This window comes from Pecten maximus, chromosome 13, assembly GCF_902652985.1.
Source record: "Pecten maximus chromosome 13, xPecMax1.1, whole genome shotgun sequence".
NCBI classification, from domain to species: domain Eukaryota; kingdom Metazoa; phylum Mollusca; class Bivalvia; order Pectinida; family Pectinidae; genus Pecten; species Pecten maximus.
Window position 1 is genome coordinate 270,754 of NC_047027.1, and position 21,100 is coordinate 291,853.

Genomic DNA, 21,100 nt, shown 5'->3' on the forward strand with positions numbered 1-21,100 from the left:
TGTGGTATAGACACAGTTTGTTGTGGTATATACACAGTTTGTTGTGGTATAGAAACAGTTTGTTGTGGTATAGACATTGTTTGTTGTGGTATAGACACAGTTTGTTGTGGTATAGACACAGTTTGTTGTGGTATAGATACAGTTTGTTGTGGTATAGACACAGTTTGTTGTGGTATAGACACAGTTTTTTGTGGTATAGAAACAGTGTGTTGTGGTATAGATACAGTTTGTTGTGGTATAGAAACAGTTTGTTGTGGTAAAGACACAGTTTGTTGTTGTATATATACAGTTTGTTGTGGTATAGACACAGTTTGTTGTGGTATAGATACAGTTTGTTGTGGTATAGACACAGTTTGTTGTGGTATAGACACAGTTTGTTGTGGTATAGACACAGTTTGTTGTGGTATAGATACAGTTTGTTGTTGTATATATACAGTTTGCTGTGGTATAGACACAATTTGGTGTGGAATAGACACAGTTTGTTGTGGTATAGACACAGTTTGTTGTGGTATAGAAACAGTTTGTTGTGGTATAGATACAGTTTGTTGTGGTAAAGATACAGTTTGTTGTGGTAAGATATAGTTTGTTTTGGTATAGACACAGTTTGTTGTGGTATATATACAGTTTGTTGTGGTATAGACACAGTTTGTTGTGGTATAAAAACAGTTTGTTGTGGTATAGATACAGTTTGTTGTGGTATAGACACATTTTATTGTGGTATAGACACAGTTTGTTGTGGTATAGACACAGTTTGTTGTGGTATAGATACAGTTTGTTGTGGTATAGACACAGTTTGTTGTGGTATAGATACAGTTTGTTGTAGTATAGATACAGTTTGTGGTATAGATACAGTTTGTTGTGGTATAGATACATTTTGTTGTGGTATAGATACAGTTTGTTGTGGTATAGATACATTTTGTTGTGGTATATATACAGTTTGTTGTGGTATAGATACAGTTTGTTGTGGTATAGAAACAGTTTGTTGTGGTAAAGACACAGTTTGTTGTTGTATATATACAGTTTGTTGTGGTATAGACACAGTTTGTTGTGGTATAGATACAGTTTGTTGTGGTATAGACACAGTTTGTTGTGGTATAGACACAGTTTGTTGTGGTATAGACACAGTTTGTTGTGGTATAGATACAGTTTGTTGTTGTATATATACAGTTTGCTGTGGTATAGACACAATTTGTTGTGGAATAGACACAGTTTGTTGTGGTATAGACACAGTTTGTTGTGGTATAGAAACAGTTTGTTGTGGTATAGATACAGTTTGTTGTGGTAAAGATACAGTTTGTTGTGGTAAGATATAGTTTGTTTTGGTATAGACACAGTTTGTTGTGGTATAGATACAGTTTGTTGTGGTATAGACACAGTTTGTTGTGGTATAGAAACAGTTTGTTGTGGTATAGATACAGTTTGTTGTGGTATAGACACAGTTTATTGTGGTATAGACACAGTTTGTTGTGGTATAGACACAGTTTGTTGTGGTATAGATACAGTTTGTTGTGGTATAGACACAGTTTGTTGTGGTATAGATACAGTTTGTTGTAGTATAGATACAGTTTGTGGTATAGATACAGTTTGTTGTGGTATAGATACATTTTGTTGTGGTATATATACAGTTTGTTGTGGTATAGATACAGTTTGTTGTAGTATAGACACAGTTTGTTGTGGTATAGACACATTTTGTTGTGGTATAGACACAGTTTGTTGTGGTATAGATACAGTTTGTTGTGGTATATATACAGTTTGTTGTGGTATAGATACATTTTGTTGTGGTATATATACAGTTTGTTGTGGTATAGATACAGTTTGTTGTGGTATAGACACAGTTTGTTGTGGTATAGACACAGTTTGTTGTGGTATAGACACAGTTTGTTGTGGTATAGACACAGTTTGTTGTGGTATAGACACAGTTTGTTGTGGTATATATACAGTTTGTTGTGGTATAGATACATTTTGTTGTGGTATATATACAGTTTGTTGTGGTATAGATACAGTTTGTTGTGGTATAGACACAGTTTGTTGTGGTATAGTCACAGTTTGTTGTGGTAAAGACACAGTTTGTTGTGGTATAGACATAGTTTGTTGTGGTATAGATACAGTTTGTTGTGGTATAGACACAGTTTGTTTTGGTATAGACACAGTTTGTTGTGTTATAGACACAGTTTGTTGTGGTATAGACACAGTTTGTTGTGGTATAGACACAGTTTGTTGTGGTATAGATACAGTTTGTTGTGGTATAGACACAGTTTGTTGTGGTATAGACACAGTTTGTTTTGGTATAGAAACAGTTTGTTGTGGTATAGATACAGTTTGTGGTATAGATACAGTTTGTGGTATAGATACAGTTTGTGGTATAGATACAGTTTGTGGTATAGACACAGTTTGTTGTGGTATAGACACAGTTTGTTTTGGTATAGACACAGTTTGATGTGGTATAGATACAGTTTGTTGTGGTATAGACACAGTTTGATGTGGTATAGATACAGTTTGTTGTGGTATAGATACAGTTTGTTGTGGTATAGATACAGTTTGTTTTGGTATAGACACAGTTTGTTGTGGTATAGACACAGTTTGTTGTGGTATAGATACAGTTTGTTGTGGTATAGATACAGTTTGTGGTATAGATACAGTTAGTTGTGGTATAGATACATTTTGTTGTGGTATATATACAGTTTGTTGTGGTATAGATACATTTTGTTGTGGTATATATACAGTTTGTTGTGGTATAGATACAGTTTGTTGTGGTATAGACACAGTTTGTTGTGGTATAGACACAGTTTGTTGTGGTATAGAAACAGTTTGTTGTGGTATAGATACAGTTTGTTGTGGTATAGATACAGTTTGTTGTGGTATAGACACAGTTTGTTGTGGTATAGAGACAGTTTGTTGTGGTATAGACACAGTTTGTTGTGGTATAGACACAGTTTGTTGTGGTATAGATACAGTTTGTTGTGGTATAGATACATTTTGTTGTGGTATAGATACAGTTTGTTGTGGTATAGATACAGTTTGTTGTGGTATAGAAACAGTTTGTTGTGGTATAGACACAGTTTGTTGTGGTATAGATACAGTTTGTTGTGGTATAGATACAGTTTGTTGTGGTATAGACACAGTTTGATGTGGTATAGATACAGTTTGTTGTGGTATAGACACAGTTTGTTGTGGTATAGAAACAGTTTGTTGTGGTATAGACACAGTTTGTTGTGGTATAGAAACAGTTTGTTGTGGTATAGATACAGTTTGTTGTGGTATAGACACAGTTTGTTGTGGTATAGACACAGTTTGTTGTGGTATAGAAACAGTTTGTTGTGGTATAGATACAGTTTGTGGTATAGATACAGTTTGTGGTATAGATACAGTTTGCTGTGGTATAGACACAGTTTGTTGTGGTATAGACACAGTTTGTTGTGGTATAGACACAGTTTGTTGTGGTATAGAAACAGTTTGTTGTGGTATAGATACAGTTTGTTGTGGTATAGATACAGTTTGTTGTGGTATAGACACAGTTTGTTGTGGTATAGACACAGTTTTTTGTGGTATAGACACAGTTTGTTTTGGTATAGACACAGTTTGTTGTCGTATAGACACAGTTTGTTGTGGTATAGATACAGTTTGTTGTGGTAAAGACAGTTTGTTGTGGTATAGATACAGTTTGTTGTGGTATAGATACAGTTTGTTGTGGTATAGATATAGTTTGTTGTGGTATATATACAGTTTGTTGTGGTATAGACACAGTTTGTTGTGGTATAGATACAGTTTGTTGTGGTATAGATACAGTTTGTTGTGGTATAGACACAGTTTTGTTGTGGTATAGATACAGTTTGTTGTGGTATAGACACAGTTTGTTGTGGTATAGACACAGTTTGATGTGGTATAGATACAGTTTGTTGTGGTATAGACACAGTTTGATGTGGTATAGATACAGTTTGTTGTGGTATAGACACAGTTTGTTGTGGTATAGATACAGTTTGTTGTGGTATAGACACAGTTTGTTGTGGTATAGATACAGTTTGTTGTGGTAAGATATAGTTTGTTTTGGTATAGGCACAGTTTGTTGTGGTATAGATACAGTTTGTTGTGGTATAGATACAGTTTGTTTTGGTATAGATACAGTATCTATAGAGGGTGACGATATTTTAACTTTCCCTTACAGTACAAATGTTGTGGTATAAACACGTATTCAGATCTCCACTCCGCTACGAAATGGAATAGAACCGGAAGTAGTGACGTCATTCCGGTCACGTGTTGTGTAGTACCAGGAAGTTACCCTAATTATGGAAATCCGTCAGATCCGACGTGTAAATCGTCTCCAACTACAGAGAATTCCTACGCCTCCAACGTAAGTGTTCACTCTCCATGATATGTATTCCTACGCCTCCAACGTAAGTGTTCACTCTCCATGATATGTATTCCTACGCCTCCAACGTAAGTGTTCACTCTCCATGATATGTATTCCTACGCCTCCAACGTAAGTGTTCACTCTCCATGATATGTATTCCTACGCCTCCAAAGTAAGTGTTCACTCTCCATGATATATATTCCTACGCCTCCAACGTAAGTGTTCACTCTCCATGATATGTATTCCTACGCCTCCAACGTAAGTGTTCACTCTCCATGATATGTATTCCTACGCCTCCAACGTAAGTGTTCACTCTCCATGATATGTATTCCTACCCCTCCAACGTAAGTGTTCACTCTCCGTGATATGTATTCCTACGCCTCCAAAGTAAGTGTTCACTCTCCATGATATATATTCCTACGCCTCCAAAGTAATTGTTCACTCTCCATGATATGTATTCATACGCCTCCAAAGTAATTGTTCATTCTCCATGATATGTATTCCTACGCCTCTAACGTGAGTGTTCACTCTCCATGATATGTATTCCTACGCCTCTAACGTAAGTGTTCACTCTCCATGATATGTATTCCTACGCCTCCAACGTAAGTGTTCACTCTCCATGATATGTATTCCTACGCCTCCAACGTAAGTGTTCACTCTCCGTGATATGTATTCCTACGCCTCCAACGTAAGTGTTCACTCTCCATGATATGTATTCCTACGCCTCCAACGTAAGTGTTCACTCTCCATGATATGTATTCCTACGCCTCCAACGTAAGTGTTCACTCTCCGTGATATGTATTCCTACGCCTCCAAAGTAAGTGTTCACTCTCCATGATATATATTCCTACGCCTCCAAAGTAATTGTTCACTCTCCATGATATGTATTCATACGCCTCCAAAGTAATTGTTCATTCTCCATGATATGTATTCCTACGCCTCTAACGTAAGTGTTCACTCTCCATGATATATATTCCTACGCCTCTAACGTGAGTGTTCACTCTCCATGATATGTATTCCTACGCCTCCAAAGTAAGTGTTCACCTCCAGGGTATGTTAACGTTCCTTATAGAGAGTTAGAATATCTGGACACATTGTTATATCCGGCCTGACGATCCAATCTCTAAACAGGAAGAGGTTTTAGTAAATGATGGTGTCGGATAATATCCTCCGTATCACACAATGTTACTGTCACTTCTTACCGTTAGTTCAAACCAATTGATTCTAAATCTTTTTGATAAGGAGAAAACTCGACAACAGCTGAACTTGGATGACCTTCTAGCAACTCCTCGTAAAGCATCTCGATATATCCACAGTCACGTGACATGCTGTAACAAGCGCCCTTTGTATTGTTCCTAATCATAAGCTAAGAGAGCATCTCACTAAATGTCTAAATCATCGAGAGATACCTTGCATTAAATGGCAGCCACATTCAGGATACTTATGGATTCCCCAGAAAATGGTTCAAACGAGGATTCACTGTCAGAATTAATTAAAACCAGCAACTCTTAAAAGATGAAGAAGCTTAAAATTAAAAACAAAATGTCTGTATTTCTTGATTCCGATGTGAAAACCACAATAAAGATGTACCTGACAGGTTTGTGGTTGAGCCTGAAGTTACCTGGTGATTCGGTCCTCGTCTGTAGACACCATTACATTGCCTGTTTAAAAGGTAAAGTAGTGATGCCAATCAGCCAGGGTAGCACTACCTACATATCGTCAAGGTATTCTCAAGACGCTATACCGTCAAATAAGTTTTAGTGTTGCCGAGATTTCAAATTGCTTGATAATGAGAAAGGATGGCAATATACCCGTTTATATTGAATACTAAACTTCACAAGAATCCTTATAAACGAGGATTTATTGTTGATCCGAGTTAACCCTTATCTAAACCTGTTATTATCATTGTTAGTATAATCTAGTCAGGGTTGTAGTCATGCTGGGATACTGACTACGTCACAACTAATCATCTTTCCATTTATCTCCACTCTGTACACCACCATTAGAACGGTGGGTATCGTCAATGAATCAGAAGACGGTTACTCGCCCGGGGTACCTGGTCATGTATTCCTTGTACGATGATTTCCGTGTTAATCTGTCTTTGTTCAAATTTAACACGTTTTTATCGATTGTGACTTTTGAGAATTATGGTCTGATAATGATGTCGGCGTCCTGTATTGTCTCTGTTTGATAATTACCATACATAATGTCGGCGTCCTGTATTGTCTCTGTTTGATAATTACCATACATTATGTCATCGTCCTGTATTGTCTCTGTTTGATAATTACCATACATTATGTCGGCGTCCTGTATTGTCTCTGTTTGATAATTACCATACATTATGTCGGCGTCCTGTATTGTCTCTGTTTGATAATTACCATACATTATGTCGGCGTCCTGTATTGTCTCTGTTTGATAATAACCATACATTATGTCGGCGTCCTGTATTGTCACTGTTTGATAATTGCCATACATTATGTCATCGTCCTGTATTGTCTCTGTTTGATAATTACCATACATTATGTCATCGTCCTGTATCGTCTCTGTTTGATAGTTACCATACATTATGTCGGCGTCCTGTATTGTCTCTGATAATTACCATACATTATGTCATCGTCCTGTATTGTCTCTGTTTGATAATTACCATACATTATGTCATCGTCCTGTATCGTCTCTGTTTGATAATTACCATACATTATGTCATCGTCCTGTATCGTCTCTGTTTGATAATTACCATACATTATGTCATCGTCCTGTATTGTCTCTGTTTGATAATTACCATACATTATGTCGGCGTCCTGTATTGTCTCTGTTTGATAATTACCATACATTATGTCGGCGTCCTGTATTGTCTCTGTTTGATAATTACCATACATTATGTCGGCGTCCTGTATTGTCTCTGTTTGATAATTACCATACATTATGTCGGCGTCCTGTATTGTCTCTGTTTGATAATTACCATACATTATGTCATCGTCCTGTATTGTCTCTGTTTGATAATTACCATACATTATGTCATCGTCCTGTATCGTCTCTGTTTGATAATTACCATACATTATGTCGGCGTCCTGTATTGTCTCTGTTTGATAATTACCATACATTATGTCATCGTCCTGTATTGTCTCTGTTTGATAATTACCATACATTATGTCGGCGTCCTGTATTGTCTCTGTTTGATAATTACCATACCTTATGTCGGCGTCCTGTATTGTCTCTGTTTGATAATTACCATACATTATGTCATCGTCCTGTATTGTCTCTGTTTGATAATTACCATACATTATGTCGGCGTCCTGTATTGTCTCTGTTTGATAATTACCATACATTATGTCATCGTCCTGTATTGTCTCTGTTTGATAATTACCATACATTATGTCGGCGTCCTGTATTGTCTCTGTTTGATAATTACCATACATTATGTCATCGTCCTGTATTGTCTCTGTTTGATAATTACCATACATTATGTCGGCGTCCTGTATTGTCTCTGTTTGATAATTACCATACATTATGTCATCGTCCTGTATTGTCTCTGTTTGATAATTACCATACATTATGTCGGCGTCCTGTATCGTCTCTGTTTGATAATTACCATACATTATGTCATCGTCCTGTATTGTCTCTGTTTGATAATTACCATACATTATGTCGGCGTCCTGTATTGTCTCTGTTTGATAATTACCATACATTATGTCGGCGTCCTGTATTGTCTCTGTTTGATAATTACAATACATTATGTCGGCGTCCTGTATTGTCTCTGTTTGATAATTACCATACATTATGTCGGCGTCCTGTATTGTCTCTGTTTGATAATTACCATACATTATGTCATCGTCCTGTATCGTCTCTGTTTGATAATTACCATACATTATGTCGGCGTCCTGTATTGTCTCTGTTTGATAATTACCATACATTATGTCGGCGTCCTGTATTGTCTCTGTTTGATAATTACCATACATTATGTCGGCGTCCTGTATTGTCTCTGTTTGATAATTACCATACATTATGTCATCGTCCTGTATTGTCTCTGTTTGATAATTACCATACATTATGTCGGCGTCCTGTATTGTCTCTGTTTGATAATTGCCATACATTATGTCGGCGTCCTGTATTGTCTCTGTTTGATAATTACCATACATTATGTCGGCGTCCTGTATTGCCTCTGTTTGATAATTACCATACATTATGTCGGCGTCCTGTATTGTCTCTGATAATTACCATACATTATGTCGGCGTCCTGTATTGTCTCTGTTTGATAATTACCATACATTATGTCGGCGTCCTGTATCGTCTCTGTTTGATAAGTACCATACATTATGTCGGCGTCCTGTATTGTCTCTGTTTGATAATTACCATACATTATGTCATCGTCCTGTATCGTCTCTGTTTGATAATTGCCATACATTATGTCATCGTCCTGTATCGTCTCTGTTTGATAATTACCATACATTATGTCGGCGTCCTGTATTGTCTCTGTTTGATAATTACCATACATTATGTCGGCGTCCTGTATTGTCTCTGTTTGATAATTACCATACATTATGTCATCGTCCTGTATTGTCTCTGTTTGATAATTACCATACATTATGTCGGCGTCCTGTATTGTCTCTGTTTGATAATTACCATACATTATGTCATCGTCCTGTATTGTCTCTGTTTGATAATTACCATACATTATGTCGGCGTCCTGTATCGTCTCTGTTTGATAATTACCATACATTATGTCATCGTCCTGTATTGTCTCTGTTTGATAATTACCATACATTATGTCGGCGTCCTGTATTGTCTCTGTTTGATAATTACCATACATTATGTCGGCGTCCTGTATTGTCTCTGTTTGATAATTACCATACATTATGTCGGCGTCCTGTATTGTCTCTGTTTGATAATTACCATACATTATGTCGGCGTCCTGTATTGTCTCTGTTTGATAATTACCATACATTATGTCATCGTCCTGTATCGTCTCTGTTTGATAATTACCATACATTATGTCGGCGTCCTGTATTGTCTCTGTTTGATAATTACCATACATTATGTCGGCGTCCTGTATTGTCTCTGTTTGATAATTACCATACATTATGTCGGCGTCCTGTATTGTCTCTGTTTGATAATTACCATACATTATGTCATCGTCCTGTATTGTCTCTGTTTGATAATTACCATACATTATGTCGGCGTCCTGTATTGTCTCTGTTTGATAATTGCCATACATTATGTCGGCGTCCTGTATTGTCTCTGTTTGATAATTACCATACATTATGTCGGCGTCCTGTATTGTCTCTGTTTGATAATTACCATACATTATGTCGGCGTCCTGTATTGTCTCTGATAATTACCATACATTATGTCGGCGTCCTGTATTGTCTCTGTTTGATAATTACCATACATTATGTCGGCGTCCTGTATCGTCTCTGTTTGATAAGTACCATACATTATGTCGGCGTCCTGTATTGTCTCTGTTTGATAATTACCATACATTATGTCATCGTCCTGTATCGTCTCTGTTTGATAATTGCCATACATTATGTCATCGTCCTGTATCGTCTCTGTTTGATAATTGCCATACATTATGTCATCGTCCTGTATTGTCTCTGTTTGATAATTGCCATACATTATGTCATCGTCCTGTATTGTCTCTGTTTGATAATAACCATACATTATGTCATCGTCCTGTATTGTCTCTGTTTGATAATTACCATACATTATGTCATCGTCCTGTATTGTCTCTGTTTGATAATTACCATACATTATGTCGGCGTCCTTTATTGTCTCTGTTTGATAATTACCATACATTATGTCGGCGTCCTGTATTGTCTCTGTTTGATAATTACCATACATTATGTCATCGTCCTGTATTGTCTCTGTTTGATAATTACCATACATTATGTCGGCGTCCTGTATTGTCTCTGTTTGATAATTGCCATACATTATGTCGGCGTCCTGTATTGTCTCTGTTTGATAATTACCATACATTATGTCGGCGTCCTGTATTGTCTCTGTTTGATAATTACCATACATTATGTCGGCGTCCTGTATTGTCTCTGATAATTACCATACATTATGTCGGCGTCCTGTATTGTCTCTGTTTGATAATTACCATACATTATGTCGGCGTCCTGTATCGTCTCTGTTTGATAAGTACCATACATTATGTCGGCGTCCTGTATCGTCTCTGTTTGATAATTACCATACATTATGTCATCGTCCTGTATTGTCTCTGTTTGATAATTACCATACATTATGTCATCGTCCTGTATCGTCTCTGTTTGATAATTGCCATACATTATGTCATCGTCCTGTATCGTCTCTGTTTGATAATTGCCATACATTATGTCATCGTCCTGTATTGTCTCTGTTTGATTATTGCCATACATTATGTCATCGTCCTGTATTGTCTCTGTTTGATAATAACCATACATTATGTCATCGTCCTGTATTGTCTCTGTTTGATAATTACCATACATTATGTCATCGTCCTGTATTGTCTCTGTTTGATAATTACCATACATTATGTCGGCGTCCTGTATTGTCTCTGTTTGATAATTACCATACATTATGTCATCGTCCTGTATTGTCTCTGATTGATAATTACCATACATTATGTCATCGTCCTGTATTGTCTCTGTTTGATAATTGCCATACATTATGTCATCGTCCTGTATTGTCTCTGTTTGATAATTACCATACATTATGTCGGCGTCCTGTATTGTCTCTGTTTGATAATTACCATACATTATGTCGGCGTCCTGTATTGTCTCTGTTTGATATTGCCATACATTATGTCGGCGTCCTGTATTGTCTCTGTTTGATAATTACCATACATTATGTCATCGTCCTGTATTGTCTCTGTTTGATAATTACCATACATTATGTCATCGTCCTGTATTGTCTCTGTTTGATAATTACCATACATTATGTCGGCGTCCTGTATTGTCTCTGATAATTACCATACATTATGTCATCGTCCTGTATTGTCTCTGTTTGATAATTACCATACATTATGTCGGCGTCCTGTATTGTCTCTGTTTGATAATTACCATACATTATGTCGGCGTCCTGTATTGTCTCTGTTTGATAATTACCATACATTATGTCGGCGTCCTGTATTGTCTCTGTTTGATAATTACCATACAATATGTCGGCGTCCTGTATTGTCTCTGTTTGATAATTACCATACATTATGTCATCGTCCTGTATTGTCTCTGTTTGATAATTACCATACATTATGTCGGCGTCCTGTATCGTCTCTGTTTGATAATTACCATACATTATGTCATCGTCCTGTATTGTCTCTGTTTGATAATTACCATACATTATGTCATCGTCCTGTATTGTCTCTGTTTGATAATTACCATACATTATGTCGGCGTCCTGTATCGTCTCTGTTTGATAATTACCATACATTATGTCATCGTCCTGTATTGTCTCTGTTTGATAATTACCATACATTATGTCGGCGTCCTGTATTGTCTCTGTTTGATAATTACCATACATTATGTCATCGTCCTGTATTGTCTCTGTTTGATAATTACCATACATTATGTCGGCGTCCTGTATTGTCTCTGTTTGATAATTGCCATACATTATGTCGGCGTCCTATATTGTCTCTGTTTGATAATTACCATACATTATGTCATCGTCCTGTATTGTCTCTGTTTGATAATTACCATACATTATGTCGGCGTCCTGTATTGTCTCTGTTTGATAATTGCCATACATTATGTCGGCGTCCTATATTGTCTCTGTTTGATAATTACCATACATTATGTCATCGTCCTGTATTGTCTCTGTTTGATAATTACCATACATTATGTCGGCGTCCTGTATTGTCTCTGTTTGATATTGCCATACATTATGTCGGCGTCCTGTATTGTCTCTGTTTGATAATTACCATACATTATGTCGGCGTCCTGTATTGTCTCTGATAATTACCATACATTATGTCGGCGTCCTGTATTGTCTCTGTTTGATAATAACCATACATTATGTCATCGTCCTGTATTGTCTCTGTTTGATAATTACCATACATTATGTCATCGTCCTGTATTGTCACTGTTTGATAATTGCCATACATTATGTCGGCGTCCTGTATTGTCTCTGTTTGATAATTACCATACATTATGTCGGCGTCCTGTATTGTCTCTGTTTGATAATTACCATACATTATGTCGGCGTCCTGTATTGTCTCTGTTTGATAATTACCATACATTATGTCATCGTCCTGTATTGTCTCTGTTTGATAATTACCATACATTATGTCATCGTCCTGTATTGTCTCTGTTTGATAATTACCATACATTATGTCATCGTCCTGTATTGTCTCTGTTTGATAATTACCATACATTATGTCGGCGTCCTTTATTGTCTCTGTTTGATAATTACCATACATTATGTCATCGTCCTGTATTGTCTCTGTTTGATAATTACCATACATTATGTCGGCGTCCTGTATTGTCTCTGTTTGATAATTACCATACATTATGTCGGCGTCCTGTATCGTCTCTGTTTGATAATTACCATACATTATGTCGGCGTCCTGTATTGTCTCTGTTTGATAATTACCATACATTATGTCGGCGTCCTGTATCGTCTCTGTTTGATAATTACCATACATTATGTCGGCGTCCTGTATTGTCTCTGTTTGATAATTGCCATACATTATGTCGGCGTCCTGTATTGTCTCTGTTTGATAATTACCATACATTATGTCATCGTCCTGTATTGTCTCTGTTTGATAATTACCATACATTATGTCGGCGTCCTGTATTGTCTCTGTTTGATAATTACCATACATTATGTCGGCGTCCTGTATTGTCTCTGTTTGATAATTACCATACATTATGTCATCGTCCTGTATCGTCTCTGTTTGATAATTACCATACATTATGTCGGCGTCCTGTATTGTCTCTGTTTGATAATTGCCATACATTATGTCGGCGTCCTGTATTGTCTCTGATAATTACCATACATTATATCGGCGTCCTGTATTGTCTCTGTTTGATAATTACCATACATTATGTCATCGTCCTGTATTGTCTCTGTTTGATAATTACCATACATTATGTCGGCGTCCTGTATTGTCTCTGTTTGATAATTACCATACATTATGTCGGCGTCCTGTATTGTCTCTGTTTGATAATTACCATACATTATGTCGGCGTCCTGTATTGTCTCTGTTTGATAATTACCATACATTATGTCGGCGTCCTGTATTGTCTCTGTTTGATAATTACCATACATTATGTCGGCGTCCTGTATTGTCTCTGTTTGATAATTACCATACATTATGTCATCGTCCTGTATTGTCTCTGTTTGATAATTACCATACATTATGTCATCGTCCTGTATTGTCTCTGTTTGATAATTACCATACATTATGTCATCGTCCTGTATTGTCTCTGTTTGATAATTACCATACATTATGTCGGCGTCCTGTATTGTCTCTGTTTGATAATTACCATACATTATGTCGGCGTCCTGTATTGTCTCTGTTTGATAATTACCATACATTATGTCGGCGTCCTGTATTGTCTCTGTTTGATAATTACCATACATTATGTCATCGTCCTGTATTGTCTCTGTTTGATAATTACCATACATTATGTCATCGTCCTGTATTGTCTCTGTTTGATAATTACCATACATTATGTCGGCGTCCTGTATTGTCTCTTGATAATTACCATACATTATGTCATCGTCCTGTATTGTCTCTGTTTGATAATTACCATACATTATGTCGGCGTCCTGTATTGTCTCTGTTTGATAATTACCATACATTATGTCGGCGTCCTGTATTGTCTCTGTTTGATAATTACCATACATTATGTCGGCGTCCTGTATTGTCTCTGTTTGATAATTACCATACAATATGTCGGCGTCCTGTATTGTCTCTGTTTGATAATTACCATACATTATGTCATCGTCCTGTATTGTCTCTGTTTGATAATTACCATACATTATGTCGGCGTCCTGTATCGTCTCTGTTTGATAATTACCATACATTATGTCATCGTCCTGTATTGTCTCTGTTTGATAATTACCATACATTATGTCATCGTCCTGTATTGTCTCTGTTTGATAATTACCATACATTATGTCGGCGTCCTGTATCGTCTCTGTTTGATAATTACCATACATTATGTCATCGTCCTGTATTGTCTCTGTTTGATAATTACCATACATTATGTCGGCGTCCTGTATTGTCTCTGTTTGATAATTACCATACATTATGTCATCGTCCTGTATTGTCTCTGTTTGATAATTACCATACATTATGTCGGCGTCCTGTATTGTCTCTGTTTGATAATTGCCATACATTATGTCGGCGTCCTATATTGTCTCTGTTTGATAATTACCATACATTATGTCATCGTCCTGTATTGTCTCTGTTTGATAATTACCATACATTATGTCGGCGTCCTGTATTGTCTCTGTTTGATAATTGCCATACATTATGTCGGCGTCCTATATTGTCTCTGTTTGATAATTACCATACATTATGTCATCGTCCTGTATTGTCTCTGTTTGATAATTACCATACATTATGTCGGCGTCCTGTATTGTCTCTGTTTGATATTGCCATACATTATGTCGGCGTCCTGTATTGTCTCTGTTTGATAATTAACATACATTATGTCGGCGTCCTGTATTGTCTCTGATAATTACCATACATTATGTCGGCGTCCTGTATTGTCTCTGTTTGATAATTACCATACATTATGTCATCGTCCTGTATTGTCTCTGTTTGATAATTACCATACATTATGTCATCGTCCTGTATTGTCTCTGTTTGATAATTACCATACATTATGTCGGCGTCCTGTATTGTCTCTGTTTGATAATTACCATACATTATGTCGGCGTCCTGTATTGTCTCTGTTTGATAATTACCATACATTATGTCGGCGTCCTGTATTGTCTCTGTTTGATAATTACCATACATTATGTCATCGTCCTGTATTGTCTCTGTTTGATAATTACCATACATTATGTCATCGTCCTGTATTGTCTCTGTTTGATAATTACCATACATTATGTCATCGTCCTGTATTGTCTCTGTTTGATAATTACCATACATTATGTCGGCGTCCTGTATTGTCTCTGTTTGATAATTACCATACATTATGTCATCGTCCTGTATTGTCTCTGTTTGATAATTACCATACATTATGTCGGCGTCTTGTATCGTCTCTGTTTGATAATTACCATACATTATGTCGGCGTCCTTTATTGTCTCTGTTTGATAATTACCATACATTATGTCGGCGTCCTGTATCGTCTCTGTTTGATAATTACCATACATTATGTCGGCGTCCTGTATTGTCTCTGTTTGATAATTGCCATACATTATGTCGGCGTCCTGTATTGTCTCTGTTTGATAATTACCATACATTATGTCATCGTCCTGTATTGTCTCTGTTTGATAATTACCATACATTATGTCGGCGTCCTGTATTGTGTCTGTTTGATAATTACCATACATTATGTCGGCGTCCTGTATTGTCTCTGTTTGATAATTACCATACATTATGTCATCGTCCTGTATCGTCTCTGTTTGATAATTACCATACATTATGTCGGCGTCCTGTATTGTCTCTGTTTGATAATTGCCATACATTATGTCGGCGTCCTGTATTGTCTCTGATAATTACCATACATTATGTCGGCGTCCTGTATTGTCTCTGTTTGATAATTACCATACATTATGTCATCGTCCTGTATTGTCTCTGTTTGATAATTACCATACATTATGTCGGCGTCCTGTATTGTCTCTGTTTGATAATTACCATACATTATGTCGGCGTCCTGTATTGTCTCTGTTTGATAATTACCATACATTATGTCGGCGTCCTGTATTGTCTCTGTTTGATAATTACCATACATTATGTCATCGTCCTGTATTGTCTCTGTTTGATAATTACCATACATTATGTCGGCGTCCTGTATTGTCTCTGTTTGATAATTACCATACATTATGTCGGCGTCCTGTATTGTCTCTGTTTGATAATTACCATACATTATGTCATCGTCCTGTATTGTCTCTGTTTGATAATTACCATACATTATGTCATCGTCCTGTATTGTCTCTGTTTGATAATTACCATACATTATGTCGGCGTCCTGTATTGTCTCTGTTTGATAATTACCATACATTATGTCGGCGTCCTGTATTGTCTCTGTTTGATAATTACCATACATTATGTCGGCGTCCTGTATTGTCTCTGTTTGATAATTACCATACATTATGTCATCGTCCTGTATCGTCTCTGTTTGATAATTACCATACATTATGTCGGCGTCCTGTATTGTCTCTGTTTGATAATTACCATACATTATGTCGGCGTCCTGTATTGTCTCTGTTTGATAATTACCATACATTATGTCATCGTCCTGTATCGTCTCTGTTTGATAATTACCATACATTATGTCATCGTCCTGTATCGTCTCTGTTTGATAATTACCATACATTATGTCGGCGTCCTGTATTGTCTCTGTTTGATAATTACCATACATTATGTCGGCGTCCTGTATCGTCTCTGTTTGATAATTACCATACATTATGTCGGCGTCCTGTATTGTCTCTGTTTGATAATTACCATACATTATGTCATCGTCCTGTATTGTCTCTGTTTGATAATTACCATACATTATGTCGGCGTCCTGTATTGTCTCTGTTTGATAATTACCATACATTATGTCATCGTCCTGTATTGTCTCTGATAATTGCCATACATTATGTCGGCGTCCTGTATTGTCTCTGTTTGATAATTACCATACATTATGTCGGCGTCCTGTATTGTCTCTGTTTGATAATTACCATGCATTATGTCGGCGTCCTGTATTGTCTCTGTTTGATAATTACCATACATTATGTCATCGTCCTGTATTGTCTCTGTTTGATAATTACCATACATTATGTCGGCGTCCTGTATTGTCTCTGTTTGATAATTACCATACATTATGTCATCGTCCTGTATTGTCTCTGTTTGATAATTACCATACATTATGTCGGCGTCCTGTATTGTCTCTGTTTGATAATTACCATACATTATGTCGGCGTCCTGTATTGTCTCTGTTTGATAATTACCATACATTATGTCATCGTCCTGTATCGTCTCTGTTTGATAATTGCCATACATTATGTCGGCGTCCTGTATTGTCTCTGTTTGATAATTACCATACATTATGTCGGCGTCCTGTATCGTCTCTGTTTGATAGTTACCATACATTATGTCGGCGTCCTGTATTGTCTCTGTTTGATAATTACCATACATTATGTCATCGTCCTGTATCGTCTCTGTTTGATAATTACCATACATTATGTCGGCGTCCTGTATCGTCTCTGTTTGATAATTACCATACATTATGTCATCGTCCTGTATCGTCTCTGTTTGATAATTACCATACGTTATGTCGGCGTCCTGTATTGTCTCTGTTTGATAATTACCATACATTATGTCGGCGTCCTGTATTGTCTCTGTTTGATAATAACCATACATTATGTCGGCGTCCTGTATTGTCTCTGTTTGATAATTACCATACATTATGTCGGCGTCCTGTATTGTCTCTGTTTGATAATTACCATACATTATGTCGTCGTCCTGTATTGTCTCTGTTTGATAATTACCATACATTATGTCATCGTCCTGTATTGTCTCTGTTTGATAATTACCATACATTATGTCGGCGTCCTGTATTGTCTCTGTTTGATAATTACCATACATTATGTCGGCGTCCTGTATTGTCTCTGTTTGATAATTACCATACATTATGTCATCGTCCTGTATTGTCTCTGTTTGATAATTACCATACATTATGTCGGCGTCCTGTATTGTCTCTGTTTGATAATTACCATACATTATGTCATCGTCCTGTATTGTCTCTGTTTGATAATTACCATACATTATGTCATCGTCCTGTATCGTCTCTGTTTGATAATTACCATACATTATGTCGGCGTCCTGTATCGTCTCTGTTTGATAATAACCATACATTATGTCGGCGTCCTGTATTGTCTCTGTTTGATAATTACCATACATTATGTCGGCGTCCTGTATCGTCTCTGTTTGATAATTACCATACATTATGTCGGCGTCCTGTATTGTCTCTGATAATTACCATACATTATGTCATCGTCCTGTATTGTCTCTGTTTGATAATTACCATACATTATGTCGGCGTCCTGTATTGTCTCTGTTTGATAATTACCATGCATTATTGGAATATTCGTAAGACTTGACAGTTTTTTTTATTTCGTATCCCCAGGGCTGTTACGACAAGATCAAGGATTTCCTGGATACGTACGCGGCATATATTATAGGAGTAGGAAGTGCCATCTTGTTCCTCGAGGTGAGTAAAGGGAGATAACTCTATTAATAGACGTTAACCAAACTTGTTTTTTCTTGTGTGAGATATCAATAGCTACATGTCATAAGATTTATACTGTACAAACAAATCCATCCCGTATCGTATACGATAGGTTATAGAGTAATATCTTAAGACTAGCATGTGGGGATCAATGAATTATACCATTGTATCAGGGATGTGACGTAAACACACCCAGAGGTACACGGATATTCCGGTTTTCATCAAAATTCTTCTTCTTCTTTATTGGTGAGACCTCCGTCAAAAATGACGATTACGGTCACTTGATGGTTGGATGCTGTTAAAAGAAAGAAAAGTGAGGGGATTTGTGTACAGTGAGAGGGGTTTTCTTCTTCTTTATTGGTGAGAATTCAATATTCAATACATCATTGATGTTATTGTGAAAATTAAAATGTTTAAACATGCATTCTGTGTTCAACTTTCTTTCAAATCACATAAAGCACGTGGTGCAGTCAAAGGAATAACACTAACAAAGTTTAAAGACGGTAGCCGTCAGAGTAATATATTTGTTTATTCCAGTAAACACGTGGTCATCACGGTGATCATCAGTAATGCTGTTTATTACTTTTCCAGCTAATAACGATCATATCAGCGTTCCTATTGTCACGACAGAGAAAGAAGACGGAGCCATTGTCTGGCAAGAAGAATGTTCACTTCCGGTAACATCCGGCGACATCCGGTAGCTGCACATTTCAATACAAATCTCTCATACTATCTATTTATGTTTTTATCTTAAATGTTCCCGAGATATTTTCAAGCAAATTCCTTACATTATACATTATCTATATACCCGGTTAACATCTCTGGGAAAATTCAAATTCAAAATATTCAACCAACCGTAGATCAGTAATGACATGGTAGAGTTTGGTTTAATATGTGGTAATGTCAAACGTTTGGAGGACCTCTCTGATAAGTAGTCGTCACCTTACTTATATCTTCACCTTAACACGATAATGAATATAGACATGATGATTAACCTTGTCACGATAATTAACCTAAACACGATAATTAGCCTTGTCACGTAATTAACCTTGTCACGATAATTAGCCTTGTCACGTAATTAACCTTGACACGATAATTAACCTAAACACGATAATTAGCCTTGTCACGTAATTAACCTTGTCACGATAATTAGCCTTGTCACGTAATTAACCTTGACTCGATTATTAACCTAAACACGATAATTAGCCTTGTCACGTAATTAACCTTGTCACGATAATTAGCCTTGTCACGTAATTAACCTTGACTCGATAATTAACCTTGACACGATAATTAACCTTGACACGATAATTAACCTTGTCACGTAATTAACCTTGTCACGATAGTTAGTCCTAACGTATTATCTTCTGTAATTGTACATGTGTTGATGTTCATTAATATTAAAGCATTTTGACAGCGACACGAATGGTATTGTTGTCTTTTTCATATTTATTTTACAATAATCTTATTATTATAAAATGTATCGTTAATGCCCAGACAGTAAACTTCATGTCATGAGTATTGCACCGCACATGGTAGAGACCCGCACGTGATATAGGGCCCGTACGTGCTATACAGACCCGTACATGATATAGAGACCCGCACGTGCTATAGAGAACCGCACGTGATATAGAGACCCGCACATGATATAGAGACCACACGTGATATTGAGACCCGTATATGACATAGAGACCCGCACGTGATATAGAGACACATACGTGATATAGGGACTCACACGTGATATAGAGAACCGCACGTGATACAGAGACTCATACGTGATATAGAGACTCACACGTGATATAGAGACTCACACGTGATATAGAGAACCGCACGTGATACAGAGACTCACACGTGATATAGAGACTCACACGTGATATAGAGACTCACACGTGATATAGAGACTCACACGTGATATAGAGACTCACACATGATATAGAGACCACACGTGATATTGAGACCCGTACATGACATAGAGACCCGCACGTGATATAGAGATCCTCACGTGATATAGAGACTCACACGTGATATAGAGACCCGCACGTGATATAGAGACTCACACGTGATATAGAGACTCACACGTGATATAGAGAACTGCACGTGATATAGAGACCCGTACATGATATAGAGACCCGCACGTGATATAGAGATCCGCACGTGATATAGAGACTCACACGTGATATAGAAATCCTCACGTGATATAAAGACTCACACGTGATATAGAGACTCACACGTGATATAGAGACTCACACGTGATATAGAGACTCACACGTGATATAGAGACTCACAAGTGATATAGAGACTCACACGTGATATAGAGACTCACACGTGATATAGACACCCGCACGTGATATAGAGACTCACACGTGATATAGAGACTCACACGTGATA

The 21,100-nt window shown here is 36.9% G+C and overlaps 1 protein-coding gene across 1 annotated transcript in view; it reads left to right on the plus strand.

The window, feature by feature from the left end:
* Window positions 1–20,132, plus strand: part of LOC117341339 (tetraspanin-1-like) — a 56,229-nt gene extending 36,097 nt beyond the window's left edge. Inside the window, exons 5-7 of the mRNA XM_033903199.1 lie at window positions 4,163–4,348; window positions 18,614–18,697; window positions 19,307–20,132. Coding sequence (XP_033759090.1) covers window positions 4,163–4,348; window positions 18,614–18,697; window positions 19,307–19,396 — 360 coding nt within the window. The 3' untranslated portion in view covers window positions 19,397–20,132. The remainder of the gene's footprint in view (window positions 1–4,162; window positions 4,349–18,613; window positions 18,698–19,306) is intronic.
* Window positions 20,133–21,100: the final 968 nt, after the last annotated feature.